The sequence below is a fragment of the Notamacropus eugenii genome, chromosome 5 (assembly GCF_028372415.1).
Source record: "Notamacropus eugenii isolate mMacEug1 chromosome 5, mMacEug1.pri_v2, whole genome shotgun sequence".
Taxonomy (NCBI): domain Eukaryota; kingdom Metazoa; phylum Chordata; class Mammalia; order Diprotodontia; family Macropodidae; genus Notamacropus; species Notamacropus eugenii.
Window position 1 is genome coordinate 61,925,111 of NC_092876.1, and position 20,369 is coordinate 61,945,479.

At 49.6% G+C, this 20,369-nt stretch overlaps 1 protein-coding gene across 7 annotated transcripts in view; it reads right to left on the minus strand.

Annotated features, from left to right (window-relative positions):
* HSPG2 (heparan sulfate proteoglycan 2) overlaps positions 1–20,369 on the minus strand; it is a 162,217-nt gene that overhangs the window by 71,089 nt on the left and 70,759 nt on the right. For all 7 annotated transcript variants that reach the window (XM_072609209.1, XM_072609208.1, XM_072609207.1 and 4 more), the window contains 17 exons: positions 16,773–16,901; positions 16,237–16,479; positions 15,987–16,106; positions 12,826–12,957; positions 12,418–12,562; positions 12,150–12,301; positions 10,180–10,326; positions 8,095–8,258; positions 6,899–7,078; positions 6,126–6,322; positions 5,228–5,375; positions 4,645–4,772; positions 4,307–4,393; positions 4,144–4,205; positions 3,735–3,802; positions 2,703–2,843; positions 1,142–1,324 (listed from right to left, as the gene is read on the minus strand). In XM_072609209.1, the coding sequence (XP_072465310.1) occupies positions 1,142–1,324; positions 2,703–2,843; positions 3,735–3,802; positions 4,144–4,205; positions 4,307–4,393; positions 4,645–4,772; positions 5,228–5,375; positions 6,126–6,322; positions 6,899–7,078; positions 8,095–8,258; positions 10,180–10,326; positions 12,150–12,301; positions 12,418–12,562; positions 12,826–12,957; positions 15,987–16,106; positions 16,237–16,479; positions 16,773–16,901 (2,426 nt within the window). The remainder of the gene's footprint in view (positions 1–1,141; positions 1,325–2,702; positions 2,844–3,734; positions 3,803–4,143; positions 4,206–4,306; positions 4,394–4,644; positions 4,773–5,227; positions 5,376–6,125; positions 6,323–6,898; positions 7,079–8,094; positions 8,259–10,179; positions 10,327–12,149; positions 12,302–12,417; positions 12,563–12,825; positions 12,958–15,986; positions 16,107–16,236; positions 16,480–16,772; positions 16,902–20,369) is intronic.

Below are 20,369 nucleotides of genomic sequence, written 5' to 3' on the forward strand. Positions count from 1 at the left end.
CCCCTGCCAGTATTCACATTCTGGGTTCTAAGGCCCCTGCCAGTTTTCACATTCTCTGTTCTAAGGCCCCTGCCAGTCTTCACATTCTGGGTTCTAAGGTCCCTGCCAGTTTTCACATTCTCTGTTCTAAGGTCCCTGTCAGTTTTCATATTCTCTGTTCTAAGGCCCCTGCCAGTATTCACATTCTGGGTTCTAAGGCCCCTGCCAGCTCTCACACTCTCTGTTCTAAGGTCCCTGCCAGTTTTCACATTCTGGGTTCTAAGGCTCCTGCCAGTATTCACATTCTGGGTTCTAAGGCCCCTGTCAGTTTTCACATTCTGGGTTCTAAGGCCCCTGCCAGCTCTCACACTCTCTGTGGTCCACACTCACTGATTTGCTTAATTACATCTCCCATGTGTGGGCCCTTTTTCCCTAGTCATATTCAGCAGCCACTGGTCAGGTGCCTGCTAGCTAGGCAGGGTGCAGTGCCTAGAAGATCCTCCATGTACTATCACTCCTCTATTCCCAGCATCCCCCAATCCCCTCCTCCCAGGTGGGGCCGCCTGTGTGCCTCCCCTCAGAACTATCACACAGCTCCCTGCTGCCACAAACACCTCCCTCCTGCAGAGGCCTACTTCCATCCCTCTGCTCCAAGCTTTGTCCCCCTGCCCTCTGAGTGTAGTTCAGACTTCTCTCCCTGGTGCTTGGATTCCTGCCCAATCTCACACCTCTACATTTCCAGCCTACTCTTACACTTTTCCTTCCACAAATCCCAGGCCTAGCCAGAATGGATACTCTCCAGCTCCCCGAATGTGCCTCCTTCTCTAGGCCCTCGATTCTATCAGGTCCATGTCTCGGCTCAAGCTCCTTCCTCTTTCTGGAATGCCTTCCCTCCTTTCTAACTGTTGAATTCTAGTTAAAAAAAAAAATTATTTTTTTCCTTCCTATATTTTAAATCTAATCTTTTTTTCGAAGTTTTATTGATGCCTACTAATTCATTTAGCAATCATTTCTGAATAGACCTCTTCCACTTAACTCTGGTGAAACAATGAAAAACCAGCAAGTACAGGGGCGACATTTAACCCATTCCATCCCTCTCCAATGAAAGGAAGAAGGTTATTTCCTGCTCTTTCCTTTTCCCTCTTGCCTGTTCTCTGCTCACCTTGTCTCCTTGAAATTTTGAGGGTAGGTTCCAGAAGTAGGGGCCAGGGAGCAGGTTGTGGAAATCAAAGAAAGCCAGTTCCCCAGGCGCAGGGGAAGAGATGCCCTCGCTTGTGCTGTGATCACCTGCCGCATTGGACAGGCTGAACTGGGTGTGATCACCAGCCTGGGAGGTCCCGTGTACCTGGGAAAGAGAGGAAAAGAGAGTATGGGCCTGGGCTGAGGGAGGCAGGAGGCCCTCTGTCTGCCCCAGCCCCCTACCCAGCTTGAGTCCAGCCCTGGAGCCTTGGGAGGACCTGCCAAAGCTTGTGGCTGCCCAGAGCCCATGATCACCTCCAAAGAACCAAAAGGCAGGACTACCTAGGTTTAAATGTGTCCAAGGCCTCTCTGTGAAGGGAAGCCTACCACATATGTAGATTATAATCTTCCTGGTTCCTTATGAGCCAGTTTAATGGATCACAGGAATTGAAAAAACATATTTATTCCCAGAAAAGCAGCCCTCGGGGACTTAGCTGGGTTGGTCATCAGTTGATACAATCTGTCACCAGATCCATACTTGAAGCTTTTCCAGTGGGATAGAACATGCCAGAGCTTTTAAAAGCCTAGAGTCATCTCTATGCCAAAAGGAAGAATCAAGCACATATTTTTCCAATAACAATGATAATTTTTTTAAAATGGGCTCAGGATCTGGTATGGCTGGAAAAAAAAATCATCCCTCCAGCAGCCAACTTAGTGAACCTCCTGGCACTTGGCAAGGCTAGTCAGAGGATCGTGGGTATGAGGTGAAAGGGTCCTCAGAGGTCATCAAGCACAACTGATTTTACAGTTTACAAACTTAAAATATTTATACACCCCTTGATTTAGCAGAGTAGGAAACTGAGGCACAGGTCAGTGGGGTTTGCTGAAGGTCACACAGATAGTACTTAGGTGGCAGAGTCACATTTCAGACCCAGGCTGTCTGACTGCACATGTATTCCTAACCTTGCACTAGCCGATTTTGGCAAGCTGGGGTCCAGAGTCATAGGAGACCAGCTCTAGAGCTGCAAAGGACCCCAGAGGCCATGGAGTATAAGACATTCCTATGACAGATGAGAACACAGAAGCCAAGGCCAGGGAATTTGCCCAAGGTATTACGTAGCAGAGACCTCATTTGAACCCAGGCCTCTTTAGATCGTGTCTTTCACGGTCCTCAAGCAACAGACACATGAAGCATCTCCTGGCCTCAAGGTCTTCTCAGCTGGGTAGTATCCGTTGGGGCCTACACTTAGCTGACATGGCCTTTGCCAACTCAGAATGCCCTCGGTGCCATGATGAGGCATCCAAGGGCAGCATGTGCATCATGCCAGAAGTCCATCTTCTCCTAGGCAGTTTATCTGGGGAGGTGAATGCCCACCAGGCTCTCAGCTCTTTTGGGCATGTGTCCATCTTCTGACCACCTTTTCCCAAGAAGTAGGGTTTATTTGGGGAAGTGAATGCCCACCAGGCTCACAGCCCATCCTCTGACCCTGTGGGACAACTCTGCCCTGCCCACCTCAACCCCATCTCTCCCACTTCCCACACACCTGGTCCCGGCTCCAGGAGGAGCTGGTGCAGTAGCGGCTCACGCCCATGCAGAAGCACTTGAGGCAGCCGTCTGGATTGTTGGCACTCAGGTGGAAGGTGCCATCTGAGCACTCGTTGCACAGACGGCCCACCACGTTTGGCTACAAGGAAGGAAGCATGGTGTCAACTCAGGCAGGGTCCTCAGCCCCATTGTTGCCCCTAGGGGCTGAAGGTAGGCAGACAGAGGAGAAGAAACCACCTTCCAGGAAAGAGACCAGTCCCTGGCCTTTTTAGAAGGTCTCTCAAGGTATGATGCCTTGGACCTAGAGCTATGGGGGTATGCATTGTAGTGGGGGGGGGGGGGGTAATGGCGGGGGGAGACCAGAACATGGTGGGGGAGAAATGTCAGGGATCAGGGGATGGGATACAGAGTCTGAAGGAGTCTTGGAGAAGGGCCAATCCAACCCCTTTGTTTTACATATGGAGAAACCGAGGTCAGGAGAAGGGAGCAGGCTTGCTCAAAGTTAAATAAATAGTATGAATTCTATAAATGCCTCCCCCTTTCAGACAGATGATCATCTATTTCCTCTCTCTATGTCACGCATGTGCTGAACTGTTCATGTTTCCTTCATTGGATTGTGAGCTCCTAAGGGGCCAGCACTGGCTTTTGTCTTTCTTTGTATCCATAGCACTTAGCATACAATAAGCAATTAATAAATGTTTGTTGATTGGCCAACTGACTGACAAATGTCAAACCCAGCAAGAGTTTTTTTTAACAGAAAGGGGATGAAACCAGAAGGAACACTGGACTTGGGAGGCAGGACACCTGGTTTCCCATCCTGACTTTAAGGCCGATTACCTGGGTGACCCTGGGCAACTTCCCTCTCTTTTCCAAGCCTCAGTTTCATAATCTATCAAGGAGGGATAATAACACACAGCTGCTCTCATGCCACGGTAGTGAAGAAAGCACTTGGTAAAAATTGAAGTACCTCCTGGGCACTGCCCACCTGGCATTATGTAGTACCTTGACCCCTACCTGGTGCCTGACATACCTTGCAGCGGCAGGATTCTCCAGAGGCGCCAGTGCTCCCCCTCTCATCACAGCGCACAATTGCCTGGTCTGGGGAATAAGGTAGGGGGAGGACAACATGTTGGTAGGACCCAGGTAGGGACAGTGTACACGGAGATGGTGGCAAGAAGGATCATGGTAAAAAGGGATTTAGCAGCACTCAAAGGGTCATGGGCAGTTGGGAATGGTGAGTAAGGGAGGCAGCCTTGGAGAACTTGGAGTTTTATTAGGAGCCAAAAATAGGGAAGGAGTGTGATTGAAAGCTGAGATTGGGAGACACCCCTAGAAGCTGGGGCTGCCAAGTAGGGGCATTCAAGAGACCTCCCAAGGCCCAGTGGGAGTAAGGGCTACTGAAAGGAGGCTGGGGAGAACCCTGGACTGGCATTACTCACTGGTGATTGGTTTGCATTTGCCGTTAGGTTGAATAGGGTTGCCTTCATAGCCAGGAGCACAGCTGAGGAGAGAGAAACCTGTGTCAGCAGCACTCAGAGTTATTTGGGGTGCTGCATGATCCCTACTTCTCCTCTGATCATGCCAGCTGGACCCTGCCCTCACCTCTCACAGCGGCGCCCAGTGTATCCAGGGGCACAGGCATCACATGTGGCTTGTCCATCCGTGTCCAGGAAACAGGTATCTGAGAACCTGTCAGTATCAGAGGGGAATTGGCACAGGGCACCAAGTAGATTAGGAACTGAGAAATCATGGGGATAGGCATGGGGAATTAAGGGTAAGTGGACATTGGATACTGCAGGTGATGGAGCCCAAGCACCAAGGGTGATGGACATTGGCACAGTGTAACCAGCGACTCTACCATGGTGGATCCAGGGCCAGAGCAGGAACCAACTGTACATTGTCCAAGGTCAGAGGTACTCACCGTCCCCTAGGACACTGACCTTCGAGAGGCATCAATGTAGGGGCAGGGGCAGGGCCGGCAGGCAGTGGGGGAGCCATGTGTGGCGTCGCCAAAGAAACCTGGTTTGCACTTGTTACACTGTGGTCCCTCTGTGTTATGCTGGCAGTTCTGGGATGGCAGTGAGAGAGGAGCTCAGAACTCAAACCCCTAAACACTCCCAGAGAACAATCATAGATTCCCCAGGCTGGAAAGGAGCTAGTCCAACCAGTTCACAGTGCATGAAGCCATGCTGAATCTGCTCGAACACTTCCAGGGATGGAGAGCTCATCACCTTAAAGTTCTACTACAGGACAGCTCTGATGACCCATAAAGTTTTTTTCCCTAAGTCACAATGTCTTACTCCCTGGGCTATAAGCCTTTCCCATCATGTGGACTAGGCCTGGTTCTCCCTTCTGGTCCCACTCCATGTTTTCTTCCTCTGTCCGATGACAGCCATCAGACCTTACTAAAATGTGGCTCCTCAAACTGACCAAATGAGTCGAGATGAGGCAGGACAGGGCCAGATCCTCCTCTCCCTATGCAGCAAACAGCACAGTCTGTCTGGGCCCATGGGCACCACTCACCAGACAGTGGCCATACACAGGATCGCAGGAGCTGGCGTGGCCGTGGCAGTTACATCCAGAGCAGGTCCCCAGATAAGGCCCGGTGGGCACTCGGGTGAAGTGGGCAGCACAGCTCTCGCAGGACAGGCCTGAGTAGCCAATGGGACATCTGGGGGTGAGGGACGAAACAAAGCACCATAGATTTAGATAAGAAAGGGTCTGCCTCATTCATCCTCTTCAGCCTATTGAAGTAACTCGAGATAGCATGGTATAACAGCCAGAGGCCAAGGTTCAGATCAAGAAGACCTGAGTTCAGATCTCCCTCTGGTGCACAACTGCACCACACTAGGCAAATGACTTATCTACTACATCACAGACAGGGAGGGCTGAGATCTGTGTTGCTGGAGTGGAGTTCCCACACCAAGATTTCCCCACATAGAAGAAATCTCAGATCCTTCCAATGACAATTTCTATTTCTAGAATTCTTTTTTTTGTTATTTTTTGTTTTGTGTAGGTAATGGGACTAAGTGATTTGCCCAGGATCACACAGCTAGTAAATGCCTGGGGTTGGATTTGAACACAGGTCTTCCTGACTCCAGAGCTGGTGATCTATACACTGCACCATCTAGCTGCCTTTATAATTCTTTAATGTACAGAAGACACAAGAAGTAGGTTCATAGGATTTTCAAAGAGCTTTGAGACCATTTGGTCCTAAGGTAACCAAAACCCAGAAAGGTGAATTGACCTACCCAAGGTCACACAGAGATTAAGTGGCAGAGTCATGCTTTGAACCCAGGCCTTCTAGATCTAAAGCCAGGGCTCTCAGAAGCCAAGGAGATTTTCTGCCCATGGAAGCTCCAACAGTGCCTGAGAATCAACCCTCAGCCTCCCCTTGTCCCAGCCCAGCCCCAGGGGTCACCTGCACTCCTCGACACTGTGGACACGCCCATGGGCAGTAGGGCCAATGGCTGTGGTGTCCATGGCAATGTCACTCAGCCCCACGCTGGCCATCTTGTTGTTGTACACAGTCTGAATGAGCAGGCCCTCCAGGCTCTGCAGGGTCTGGAGCAACTCGGCCCTTGACACTGGCTGACCTGACTCATGGACCCAGTGCTCCTGCAAGTAGGGGTGGGAGGGAGAGGACAGCTTAGCTCTCTGCACTCCCCTGGTCTCTCCTCCTGACCCATCCTCCATCCTCACCCCACTCCTTCTCTTTCCCTTCCATGCTCCCCCCACCCTCTCCAGTGCCCTTTCCCACAACCAAGAGGGGGCAATAGGGGATATTTCCAACAAGCTATCTACAGTATAAACAATGACCTTCTTCTGACATTCAAGGCCCCAGACAAGGGCCTAGCTCCTCCAGGAAGCCTCCTCTGACAAGTTCTTCCCTCCTCGGTAACAATTCTTTTCATGTCTGGCCTCCCCATTAGAACGCAAGGGCAAGTCTAGTGTGGCAGTCCCAGGGTGGAGTGAGGCAGCCTCTCTCAATATTTACTCAAAGATTTATTTGCTTCCATCTGACGTTTCTGTGTTGGTCTTATTAGCCCCATTTAACAGGGAGGGAGCCTGAGGGCCCAAGTGGTCCTTAGTGGTACAATAGTTAGGACCAGAACCTAGAACTTTAGGATTCTTTCTCAGACCCTAAAGTTCCTGCTATCAGACTGCCCATGAGCCCTACAGGCCATCACTCACCTCCGTGAACTGAATCTGACGCTGGTTCAGAACGCCAGGATGGGTGGGCGTGTGGCCCCTTGAGAAGAGGCGGTGTCCAGCTCCCACAAGCACCACGTCCTCCCTCTGCACAGGCTCCAAGAGCCCTCGAGGCACCTCGTAGCGTATTTTGTAGCGGAGGAAGCCTCCGTAGGAGTCTACCTGCCTCGAAAAAGAAAGGGAGTTGGGCACAGGTCTTGCTCCTCACTCATGTGGTCCGGCCCTTGCCCATGGATATGCAGGACCATGCTACAATGGGGCTCTCAGAAGCACCTCCCCCTCACTCCTCCAGAGTGCGCCTGTGGGGCAGTGCCCAGCCTCACTTCTCTGGGCCCCCTGGACCCTGACTCAGCCCTTGGTTGTGCTGAGCAGTCTGGTTCCTCAGACCCAAGGTTTACCCCTCACCCCCAAGGGATCTATGGGCACAGCCAGCCACGTGTCATATCCACAGAGAGCATCGGAATGTAGAAGCCTGCTCTCAAATCAGCAGAATATTGGGCAGAGGCTGCTCTTACTTTTGTCTCTGTATCACAAAAGTGCTTGGACACAGCCAGCATTTAATAAATGCTTAGAGATTGAATTAGAACTGGAAGATATTTTAGCGATGAGGGGTCTGGTCCCCTAAATTTGTGGTCTTTTTCATTGTTATACATCTTATTTTTGATGATATCTTCTGTTTCTGTCACCTTCATTTCCACATGTCCCTCTCCCACCACCCAGACACCCCATGAAGGAAAGACTACAAAGGAAAGAAGTGGGGGAGGGGAGGGGAGTGGTTTACCCAAGCCAACTGCATGTGCATGTGCTGACAGTTTGTGCACTATTCCAAACTGAGGGGCCCCTCACTTTTCAAGAAAAGGAGGAAAGGGCATTCTTAACTCCTCTCTGGTAACCCCCTTTATTGTACAAATGAAGAAAGAGATGCCTGCACAGGCTGGATGAATTGTCCACATTCACAGTCAGAACCAGCCAGGCCTCCAGCAGAAGCCTTCTGACTCCCCACTGTAACACACTCCTCTGAGTCAATTCCCTCTCTGGGTCTTCAGACCTGGAACCAGCCTATTCCTTTCCAGTTTTAAGCGTACATGGAGTTTGCATTTAACAGGCAGGTAGACTGAGACACACAAATCTCTCTCCCTCATACCCACAACCAAGAATGGGTGACCTGGCCCCCTCACCTTGTTCCCAAGGAACTGCTGGGGCAGTGCCCAGAAGGAACTGAGGATGAGGAAGCGGCGGGATAGGTCGACCAGCTGAAATTCTTGCTGCTGGGGGTCTATCTGGAGCTGGGTGGAGGACAGGGGTGGCATACCAGGCTGGGAAGGCATCGTCACATTCACCCCTGGTAAGGAGAGGAGATGCAGTGAGGGCTTTGAGCCCCAAGACCCACTCTTCCAGCTGCTCTGGACCCTGGCTGGCGGAGGCCAGAAAGTCACATGGTCTGCCTGTCTGTATCATTCCCCTCCTCAATCTCCAGCGGCTCTGTTTCCTCCCAGATCAAACATAAAATTCTCTGTTTGGCATTTAAAGTCACTCCCAACATAGACCCTTCCTCCCTCTCCCTTCTTGGCTTCTCTTCTAGCTACACTGGTCAACTCAGGGCCTTTTCCCTGGCTGTCCCCCTTACCTGGAATGTTCTCTCTCCTGTTTCTGCCTCTCAACTTCCCTCAAGACTCAGCTCCAATCCCACTCTTTGTAGGAGGCCTTTCCTGGTGTCCCATCCCATCCCCTTCCCCTCAGCTACTGCCTTCCCTTCTGACGTCAGCTCCCATTTACCCTGTACGTATCTTGGTTGTATGAGGTTGTTTGTATGATGTCCTCCCCATTAGAAGGGCAACCTGTTAAGAGCAGAGATGTTGCTTTTCCCTTTCTTTGAATTCTCAGCTCAGGGCCTGGTATACAGTAAGCTCTTACTAAGTGCGGTCCCTCCAGCACCTGTACCAGGATTCTAGTTTGGGCCTGAACGCTATACCTAGGAAGGCAACAGGCCTGAGGCTGAACAATCTTTGGGCAGACACACTTCCCTACCTCCATCAGTAAAAAATGGGAGGAAATTCCTTCCCCCACTTAATTTCTCTAGCTTTCATGTTTCTCAACAGTAATTTTGAGAGCAAAGTAAGCTAAATATGTCTAGTCATAGCAAAGACTTGGGAGAAACACAAGGATTCTGTCTTCAATTATGTAAAAAGCTGCCATATGGAAGTAAGATTCCATTTTCTCTGCTTGATCACAGAGGCCTGAACGAGGAGCTGGGAGACAAAGGAATACCTAGGAGGCAAGCACTGATTCATGAGGAGGGAGAACTCAATCGGATCACTCTAACAAGAAAATAGGTGCCTCAGTTCTGCAGTTCAAGGATTTTGTGCCTCTGCTGTCTTCAAGGCAAGGCTAGACATCGACTTGCGGGAGGGATGCTTGCTTAGAATGGGGATAGCGCTAGACAACTTGCAAGGTCCCTTCAATTCTACAGGGCTATGAGTCTAGTCAAGAGATCTTACACTTATAAAGGATCCTAAAAAACCACAGTTATTCAGTGGATTATAGAACTCCAGATTTAGAGCTGGAAGTCAAGTCATTTTCAGCCATGTCCAACTTGGCAGAGACGCTGGACTGGTTTTCCATTTCTTTCTCCAGCTTATTTTACAGCTGAGGAAACCGAGGCAAACAGAATTAAGTGACTTGCCCAGGGTCACATAGCTAGTGAGTGTCTGAAGCTGGATTTGAAATCACAAGGAATAATTTTCCTGGCTCCAGGCCCAGCACTCCATGCACTGAGCTACCTGGTGGCCCAGAAAGGGCAGTAGAGGCCTTTGATTTAGATTGAGGCACACAGAACTGTTGAGACTTGCTCACGGTCACAGGTAGTGAGCTTTAGAGAAGTCTGAACGTAGGTCTCCTGACTACCACATCTTGCTGTCTCAGTGTATTACCTGGGTATCAGTTACCTGAGGCTATGTGCCATCTAGCCATCAGATTGTTTGTTCCATTAGAGCAGTGACCTGGCATGGTAGGCTGCATTTCCCCTGCTCACCCCCCACCCATACTCTATCCCCAGCTATTCATACACCTCTGTATCCAGTAGACACTTTACGCCTATGGAACAAATGATGCATATTTCCATTTTCCCTCCACGCCATTTCCTTCCCTCAAACCAGCAATGTTACCCACACCCTGCCCCTTTGGTTCCCATCCTGAGGCAGCCCCCAGCTTGGGTTCTAAGAGGACAGGCCTCCATGCAATCCTGGACCCACCCTCCTCCCTACCTTTGAAGTCATTGGGTCTGTCGAATCGCAGCTGGATCACATCTCGGTAGCGGCCGCTGCTCTGGCACAGGCTGGTGATGCCAAAGCAAAAGCATGGCAGACATGTGGCGCTGTCCTCCTGGTAGAAATGCCCATCGGGGCAGGGACCTATGGGGCAGAGGGCATTCTGGACTGGCTGGAAGCCTTGGTCAAGGGACGGTACCCTGGGTTGGGGGTGGCCTTCCCTGGGGTAGCCTCATTCCTAGAAGGGATCATGGAGTACAAACCTCTCATCTTATAGGGGAAGAAATGAATGGGTCCAGAGCAGCAAAAGGCCTGGCCCAAAGTCACAAAGGTACGATTCAAATCCAGTGCCTCCAAAGCCAGGTTTCTTTTCATTATTTCCTACTTCTACCACATGGGCAATGAAGAGCTGCCCCTCTCCCCACTGCTGAGAGGAGACAGAGACCTGGCTCAAAATCCCAGCTCTGACATTTACTGTCAGAATACAGAAGCACTTTACAGAACAAATAAAGAAAGCACTTTACAAACCTTAAAAAAATATTAATGCCAATATTAGCTCTCAGCTACTAGCTGGGTGGCCCTAGGGAGGGTCACTTCATGACAGGCCTCAAAAGAAGGGAAGGATTTTGAGTAATTAGCTGAGTGGAGAAGATGAGAGGTGATATCTGTGGGGGGCCTAGCATGAGCAAAGGTGCAGAGGTGGGAAGGAACTTGAATTGTACATGGAATAATAGGGAGACCATCCTGAGAGGAACAGGGGGAGGCTGAGGAAAGGACACTGGCTTTTGAGTCAGAAGGCTTGGAGGTACCTCTGACCTCTGAAGCTTGTTACCTGTGTGACTTTGGATCACTTTACCCTTCTACACTTCAGCTTTCTCATCTGTAAAAATGAGGGGGTTGGAAAAGAAGGCTTCTGAGGTCCCTTTGAGCTCTAAGTCATCTTATGACCTCTCTGAGCCTCAGTGCCATCATCTGTAAAATGGGCATGATAACATATAACACCTGTACCACCAATCTCACAAAGCTGCTCTAAGGAAAATGCTTCACAAACCTTCAAAGCTTTATAGGAATGCAACAGGAAGAAGAAAGCAAAGCGCTTATTTAGGTACCTACTGTATACAAGGCACTGGCCAAGTACTTGACAAATTTTATTATCTTATTTGAGTCTCACAACAGCTCTGCAAAGCAGGTGTTGCTACTATCCCCATTTCACAGATGAGGGAACTGAGGTAGACAGAAGCTATGTGACTTTTCCAGGGTCACAGAGCTACTAAGTGTCTGAGGTGGGATTTGAACTCAGGTCTTCCTAACTCCAGGTCCACTACTCTCCCCACTGTGCCACCAGCTGCTTCTAATGGGAATTCTTTGTAGGTAATCTGTGAGAGCCTCTTTCTCAGGACTGTTTTTCTGGCCTGGGGAGGGGCATTTTGATGGGGCAATCAAAGCTCCCATGTCTGTAGCCTGTTAAGGTTTGCAAAGCACCTTCCTCATAGGAGCTCTATTAGAGGGAGGTAACGTGAGTGTGGGTGTAATTATTCCCATTTTACAGATAAGAAAACTGCAGCTCCCAGGGCTTTACTTGCCCAGAGTTAGACAGCTGGTAAGCCTCAGTTCATACTCAAATCCTGATCTCCTGCCTCTTCATGCCACTCCCTTTCCACCATCCCCAGCCCCAGCTTTACCTTCACAAGAGCCCTGAGGAATGGCTTATTCTCCCTTTTTGGCCCAGTGCATTGTAAATTGCAGCAGAATAGAGGTGCTAGTCTTCCCTGCATCTTTTGCCCATTTTCACTTGGAGTAGTTCCTAGGGACACACTTGTGGATCCCCAGCTGGCAAGGATAGTTTTCCCTTGCTCCATCTCCATCTATGTCATTCTGGGACATGAACCATCAGAGGCCTTCCCTCCCGCCCCCAGAGCCCTTAGAGGTTGTCCAGAGTTAGTCTGTGCCCCCTGTCCACTTCATACCTCGCTGGGGGATGAGCTCCAGAACACCATCTGGGATGCCAAACACCATGCCCCGCGAGTTCATGGCCTCACAAGTGTAAGCTCCTTGGTCGGCCTCCTTCACATCCTGAATGGTCAGTGTGCCCCGGCCACCCTCACTGGTCACTTTCACCCTGAGCCATGGTACAGAGGAGCACAAAGTTCAATCCTGAGTCTTCTGGGACTAGCGCACCCCTCCCCTCTAGAGTCCCTGCCCCGACAGGGAGCCTTGGCTAAGCTCTCGCCGTACCTGGGGTGTGAGGGGATGTGGCCCCAGTTGAGCCTCCAATTAATGATGGGGGTAGGTACACCGGTGGCCACACAGGTGAAGGTTACTGTCTGACCTCGGGACACTTGAATTGACTCCTGAGGTGGGGTCACCACCTGGGGGGGCACTGTGGGTACAGAGGGAGAGGAAGTTGTAGGCAAAGGGAGAGCTCGAAATGTGGGGGGAAGAGGAGGAAGGGGCACAGGGGCAAAGAAAAGGGGCCCAGGATAAGTCACTGGACAGGCAGAGAAACGGGAAACCAGAGAAGGAGTAAGGGGCCAGGCAGCAGGGGAAGTCATAGGTGGAAGCCCCCCCCCCAAGATCTGCTCTTAGATCCTGCTTCAGAAGCCAGGTCCCTTCCCTGGCGCCCTCCCTTCCCGCTGTGCTCACTGCAGCCAAATTCGTCTGAGCGGTCTGGGCAGTCACTCTCATCGTCACAGTGGAAGCTGGATGGGATGCAAGTGTTGGTGGAGACACAGCGAAACTCGGTCGGTCCGCATACCTCCTCTGGGAGCTTGGGGGCTGTGAGAGCACAGAGGGTACAGCATGGGCACAGCGGAGGTGCAGCTCAAGGCAGAGGGCCCCTGGTACCCAGGGAGAGGTCACCCACAAAGACATGGGAGGAGGTCACCCACAACGGCAGGGAGAGGTCACCCAACAAGGGCACAGACATATACACACAGAGGTTTTCACACACTCATATCACATTGTGTCTCATATTAACAAGGTCACACACATTATATCACACAATGTCTCACACATACACACACACATAAGGTCACACCCAGTCCATGTCATGCAATCTTATACAAGAGGTCACATAGACACACCATCTTATTTAGGTCAAAAAAGTCTCAGACACGTCTCTCTCTCTCTCTCTCTCTGTGGCTCTCTCCCTCCCTCTCTCTTTCCCTTTCTCCTCTCCTCTCCTGTCCTTTCCTCTCCTCTCCTGTCTCCCTCTGTTTGTCTCCCCGCCCCTTGCTCCCAGGCACAAGAATCAGAGCATTTTAGAGCCAGGAAGGATGTCAATAGCCGTTGGAGTCCCATCCTTTACCAAATTAGTCCAACTAAATTCGTTTGCCAGACTCCTTTCCTTAAGCAGAGATCTAGGCATGTCTTTTCCCCAATCAGAAGTTGTTCACTAAAGCTCAAACCCTTTTCCAGACTCTTAAGTCCCTTCCCCATCTGATGCTGCCAAACCTGCCCAGCCTCCTTTCACTCGACTTTCTGGCACTTTCCCGAAGCCCCGTAGCACTTTGCTCAGCAGAACTCCAATGTATTTACCATGTAATAGTATCAGTGGATCAAGCAACATGCACTTATTAAGCACCCACTGTGCGCCAAGCACCGTGCAAAGCTCTGGGGATACAAAGGAAGGCAAAAGACAATCTCTGTCCTCAAGGAGCTCCCACAGAGATGACATGTGAACATTTATGTACATAGGAGATGTATACAGGCTGATTGGGAGGCAAGCTACTGTGCATATATTCTATCCTTCAGTAACAGTTCATGCCAAACAGTAGGTGCTTAATCAGTGCTCGTTGATTGATTCATTGATTGGTAAGTTCTATGAACCCCGCGTTCTCTAAACTTTGCGTCCATAAACAAACGTGTTAAAGTAACTTTGTATCTCTCCTAAAGCCTTGGATCATGTATCCCAGTGTCACAAAGAATGTCATAGTAACACACAATCTCAGTCTCAGACATACAACATGACAGTGTCACAGTCATACACAATCAAAGTCTCAGACACACAATACAACATCACATCTCAGACACACATGGAAATATTAGTCACACACAACCATACAGTCTCAGATACACAACATGACAATGTCACAGTCACACACAATCATAGTCGCAGACATACAACATGATAATCTCAGTTACACACAACCACACAGTCTCAGAACAAAACATGACAAGATCACTTTTAGTCACACCCAACCACATAGCCTCAGATACACAACATGACAATTTCACAGTCACATGCAGAGCTTCAGACACACAATATGACAATATCACAGTCAACACAACCACTCTCACACACACAACATGACAAACAAAATCATAGTCACACACAACCAGTCTCAGACATACAACATGACAATATCACAGTCAACACAACCAGTCTTAGACACACAACTTGACAATAGCACATTCTCAGACACACAACATGACAAACAACATCATAGTCAGTCACACATAAACACAGTTTCAGCATGAAAATCTCATAGTCACACGTAAGCACACAGTCTCAGAACATAACATGACACTATCACAGTCACACATAATCACAGTCTCAGACACAAGCACAGCAATGTTCCACAATCTTTTGCTCTTATACACACAATTTGCTCCATAAAAAATGTCACTGGTGTGTGGGTCCTCCTACAGAAGCAGCTCCTTTAGGTAAGACAGGGAGCAGGAAAAAAGCTGATAATACACCCTGGCTTCCTCACATTGTCACCTTCTCTTTGCTACACTATCTCTATCCAGAATGGCCATGGCCACTGTTGCCTGTGGCCAGGCAGAGGAGTTCAAGGGAACATCTTTGGAGCCAAAGTATCTCATTCTCTCCCCAGCTCCCAAGGCAAGCATGAGCTACCAGGTAGCAGGTTTGGCAAGAAAAGGCAGATCTGCTGAGGCTGGATGGGCTGGTACCAGCCTCAGAGGTGGAGGAGGAAGGGAAAGTAGAAGTAAGATTTCCCCTCTATGGGAGTGCCTTTCAGTGCAGCCACACCACCTGGTTTAGACCCTTTGGTTGGAGAAGCAACGTAAAGCACTAGATGGGGGAGCACATGTGCTCCAAACTCAGCTCTGCTACAGGCTCCCTGAATGACCTTGGGCCCCTCTCTAGGCTGCAGCTTCTTCATCTGCAAAATGAGAGCATTGGACTAGATGATCTCTGAGGCTCCTCCAGATCTATCACCCTGGATTCTAGGTCTTTTCTACCAGTTCTATCAGGTTATGTTCTAAAGTCTTTTCTGACTCCAAAATTCTATGTTCTAAATATTCTCCAAGCTTTAACTTCCAATATTTTAAGCTACCTCCTAGCCCCAGCATTCTTTGTTCCAAAGCCCCTCCCAGCTCTAACATTCTTTGTTCTAAAGCTCCTTCCATCTCTAATGTCCTGAGTTCTGCGTCCTCCCAGCTCTGACTTCCTGTATTCTAAGGCCCTCCCAGTTCTGACATTCAGGATTCTAAGGACCCTTTCAGCCCTGACATTCTCTCTTGTGTTCTAAGGGCCCTCCCAGCTCTGACATCCTGTGTTCTAAGGCCCCTTTTGGTTCGATGACTTCATATTCTGTGTTCTCAGGGGCTCTCAGCTCTTTCATGTCCTATGCAATACTAGCTAAATAGAAATGATTTGGGGCATCCGAAATGATGGCACTGAATTAGCCTGCACTCTAACTTAGTGAGGCTAAGAGGGAGCTGTCCTATGGAAACGTGAAGCTCTCCTCCTCCTCCGATTTAAGGGGTGGTTTGCAGACTCTTCCTGACCTGAGCTGGGGGAGGGGAAGGGGATGACTAGGCAGTTGAGAACTCACGGCAATTTTCTTCATCAGTCCGGTCCTCACAGTCAAAGTCCCCATCACATCGCCAGAGTTTGAGGGCACAGTGTCCATTTCTGCACTGGAATTCATTGGGCTCACAGGGCAAGGAGGGATCTGGAAGGACAAAAACTAAGGGCTTCTGCCAGTGATTTCCCCACTCCCCAAAGGCCTTCTACTTGAACTAAGAGGAGAAGAGAGAGGTCTGGGGTCACCTGCCCTTTAGTTTCTGCCCTGTCTCACTCACCACAGTTCTCCTCATCACTGCCATCCTTACAATCCTCTTGCCCATCACAGAAATAATTTTTAGGGATGCACTGCCCATTGGTACATGAAGCTTCATCGTGTCCACAGAGCCTGGGTAGGGCAGCTGGGCCAGCTGGGTCAACTGGGAGGTAAGACAAGGCAGGTGCTGTCCATGGTATCTGTGCCATGGTGGGGGCTGGGGTCTTTGGAGGTGGTACTGTGGGTTCTGGTGGAATGGACTCCTCTGTAAGCAGATAATGGAGAGAAGAAACATCAGTGAATTGGCCAGAGAAAGGAATCCTTGCTTCTGGTGCCCATGTCATGGTCCTCCACCTCACATGTCTTGCCAACCCTTCCCAGTCCTTTCTGCTCCATTTCTCATTCCCAGTAGCCTCCCTCTCACCACAGGACTCCTCCAGCCCATTCCTCATGCCCTCTACCTTGACTGCTCACACCTGAATACTCCCTCAGCTGCACTCCTATCCCCATCTGATGCTGCTCCATGCCTACCCTCCCCACCACCACCTTGACCCTCACCACAATCGAGCTCATCAGACATGTCCCTGCAGTCTGGCCGCCGATCACAGCGATATTCTAGGGCTATACACTCATTGTGCGTCCGGCAGGCAAATTCTTTGTCTGTGCAGAGCCGGGAGGGCGGTGTCACTACAGGAAAATAAGAATGGTTAGGGAAGGAGGAAGGGACAGTCAAGGCCAAGCAATTAAGAAAACTGGGGAGCAGAGGGGTCTTAGAGCATGAGGCAGTGCTGGGTCATGGTTAAGTGAAGGACTTGGGGAAAGATCCTTATCCTATAGGGGCAGACCAAGGCTTCCTAGCCTATAGGGTGTTCCGGCTTTCAAGCCCTGAGTGGATTGTTCATATTCTTTTCACATCCACAGTGATCAATGCTTTTGTCTTATTACCCTCTTTAATGTCAAGGTAGGATCTGTCACTGGTGACCACCTCCTGGGTAATCCTCTCCTCCTCAGGTTTGCATATCACTGTTATGATTCTCCTCCTATTTGTCTAACCCATCCTCAGTCTCAATGCAGAAGAACCATCCAGGTATGATCCCCTATGCATGGGTGAACCTCCAGGGTTCTGTCCTAGGTCCTATCCTCTTTTTTCTCTACACTATCTCGGCAGTCTCATTTGCTAGTGTCTCTCTACAAATAACTCCCAGATCTATGCACCCAGCCCTCAAATCCCTTGAGCCTACATCACCAGCTGTCTCCTGCATAACGTGTAGGCATCACAAACTCAATGTGTTCAAAAGAGACCTCACTAACTTCCCCCTTCAACCCAACTCTCCTGCTAGCTTTTCTATTTCTGTCAAGGGTTCCTTGATCCTTCTAGCTGCCAAGGTTCCCAACCTAGAAGTCATCTTTGACCTCTCACCCCTGTATATGAATAAATGGTCAACTCCTGTCAATCTGCCCTCTGAGCATCTCTCCCGTATGTCCCTTTTCCTTTTCCTAGAGGATGACCCGTCTGGTGCAGCCCCTCATCACTTCTATGGCAGTAGCCTGCTGGTGGCTCAGCCTGCCTCAGGTTTCCCCTTTCTCCAGCCCATTCGCCACACAGCTGTCAGACAGAGTCCTAAAGCCTGGCTCTGATCATATCACTTCTCTGCTCCACATACTCCTCCCCACTGCCTGAAGACCAAGCAAACATTTCTCCCCTTGGGATTGAAAGCCCTGCACAATCTAGCTCCAGCTTCTCCCTCCCAGATGAATACACATTATTCCTTCCAATTCCAGCCATTACTAAGACTCCATCTTCTGCCCCTGCACAGACTTGTCTCCCATGCCTAGACCTGTCTCTTTCCTCACCGCCGCCTCTTCAACCTTCCTGTTCCCTTTAAGGCTCAGTTGAAATTACTTCTTCTCTCATTCCCCCAATTGTTACTGACCTCATACCAAAATTAAGTATTTCTTTGGCAATAAATGATCGCATGGTGGATGAAGAGATGGCCTTGGGGTCAGAAAGACCTGGCTTTCAGTCTCATCTCTGACTCATCCTGGCTATGTAACTCAGGACAAGCCATTTAATCTCTCAATACTCCTAGTCAACCTCTAGATTCTAAGAAAAGGTTCCCAGGTGCTTTAGTAAACTGAATTTCTCACAGATATAGTTAAAAAAAACTCAATTCTTAAAAATTCTTAAAAACTTAATTTTAAATTTAATTTTAAACCAAATCTTAAAAAAATTCTTTAGAGAAACATGTAGTGTCCTCCTAGTAAAACATAAACCCATTGAAGACAGGGGTGGTTCCAATTTTCTATTTGCATTCCAAAGATGTGGCATATAGTAGGTGTTTCAGAAATGCTAGATTGCCCTCAAGGGTGAAAGCTCTGGCTGGTTCATCCTATGTACCAACACAGAGGGTTGAGCCCACTAAAATGATAATATGAATAAAGCTCCCCTGCTTATAGTATTTTGAGAAGAAATATCTTGATGTGGCAAATGGGAGCTATCTAATGAGTAAATGAACATGGAAGAATAGTGCTGGGCTTGCCCTTGGCCATCTGAGAGTAAGCCTAGTGAGCAGCATATGGCATTATGGCCCTAGGTTCTGGTCCCAGAGGACAGATGGAGCAGGGGCCCTGGGATGGCAGGATTGGGGCTGGAAGGAACTTTAGACAAGACAGACTATTTGGATGTGGAATGTTCTGACATGATGAACGGGCTCTTAGAGCACAGAATATTAGAGCTGAAAGGGACTTTGGGAACTCAAGGCCCAGAGAGGTGAAGGTGAAGGTCCTAGCCCAAGGTCACACAGCTAGCAAGTAGAAGGCCAGAGATCTGAACCCAGATCCTTTGACTCTAAATCCAGTCCTCTTTCTGCCATGCTCTGCCTTCAATTTCTGTTCCTTCCTCACCTTTTTCTTCCATCCCAAGGCACTTGGCCATTGGCCATGAGATATCCTAAAAAAAACCCTCTCTCTCAACTTAAAAAGATCTCTTCTCTGCCTACTAGTACCTGGAACAACATTTAGTGATTTGTCCCTTTGGGCCTTGAGAGCCTTGGCTTCTCAGTGCAAATATGTCTGAGGGGGACTAGGGACATATTCCATCTCTCCCACCCAAGTATGAGGTTTTGGGGCATACGGGGGCTGCATGAGAAGATATGTTTGGATGTGAGGTACAAAGAAAGAGAAAGTAGAAGACAGAGAAAAGGGGTGAACTTTGGAGCACGGCACTTTTTTCATTCTGGATCTGAGAGATGGCTGGGGAAAGGGATTCTGGATCTCCAGTCCCTGTGTCACATTTGGGGCCATGAGTCTGACTGACATGGTCAGGGGGCTTGGCACAACCTCTAGGCTTGGTCAGTCCCTACACAGGATGGCATGGTTATAACACAGAGCCTGAGGTACACATGTTTTTATAAGATGAAGGAAAGTTCAGGGCTGAGGTGTGGGAGAGGGGGACCCAAATGATGGATCCCCACCCCTCTTCCTAGCCCCATCAAGATAATTAGAAGGGGCAATGATTGCTATCCATGGACAACATTCTGGGTGTCAAGGGATGAGATGGTGCTGCCATATGTGATGGTCCTGAAGAGGTATTGGGTATGGTGATGCCATTTTGGTGAGAGGGCAGAGAGGAAGTAGGGGTGAGTATGGCAATCAGGATTCCATGGCACCATAGGACCCTTCCCTCAGGTAGCTCTCCTGAGGTGCCCAGAATGAATGTACCCAGCTAGGGCTTGTAACCCATCTTCCCTCTGGCATATACCAGCAAGGAGGGACCAGTGATGAGAGTGGTAAGATCAGAGTAGGTCTGGAACAGCTTCTGGGGATTAAGGACCTGGCTGAGCTCAAGCCAAAGGGGATGTTTCCAAAAGAAGTGCCTGGGGAGACATTGAACCTCCCCACAGCAGTACACACAGCACACAGGGCACGTAAGGCACACACACAGCACATGCCCCACCCTGCTACCACTCCCCCTGGTAATGCCCACGTCAGGCCCATGCTCCACACAGCACACAAGGCCCCTCAACATAGACACCAAACATGGCATACAAGCCCCCTCCCCATTCCCTGCAACAAGGGCCAGGGCCCTCTGGGCAGAGCAAAACCCTGAGCACCAAACAGAGAGAGAGGGAGAAGGAGGGTGTCATGCACTTCTGA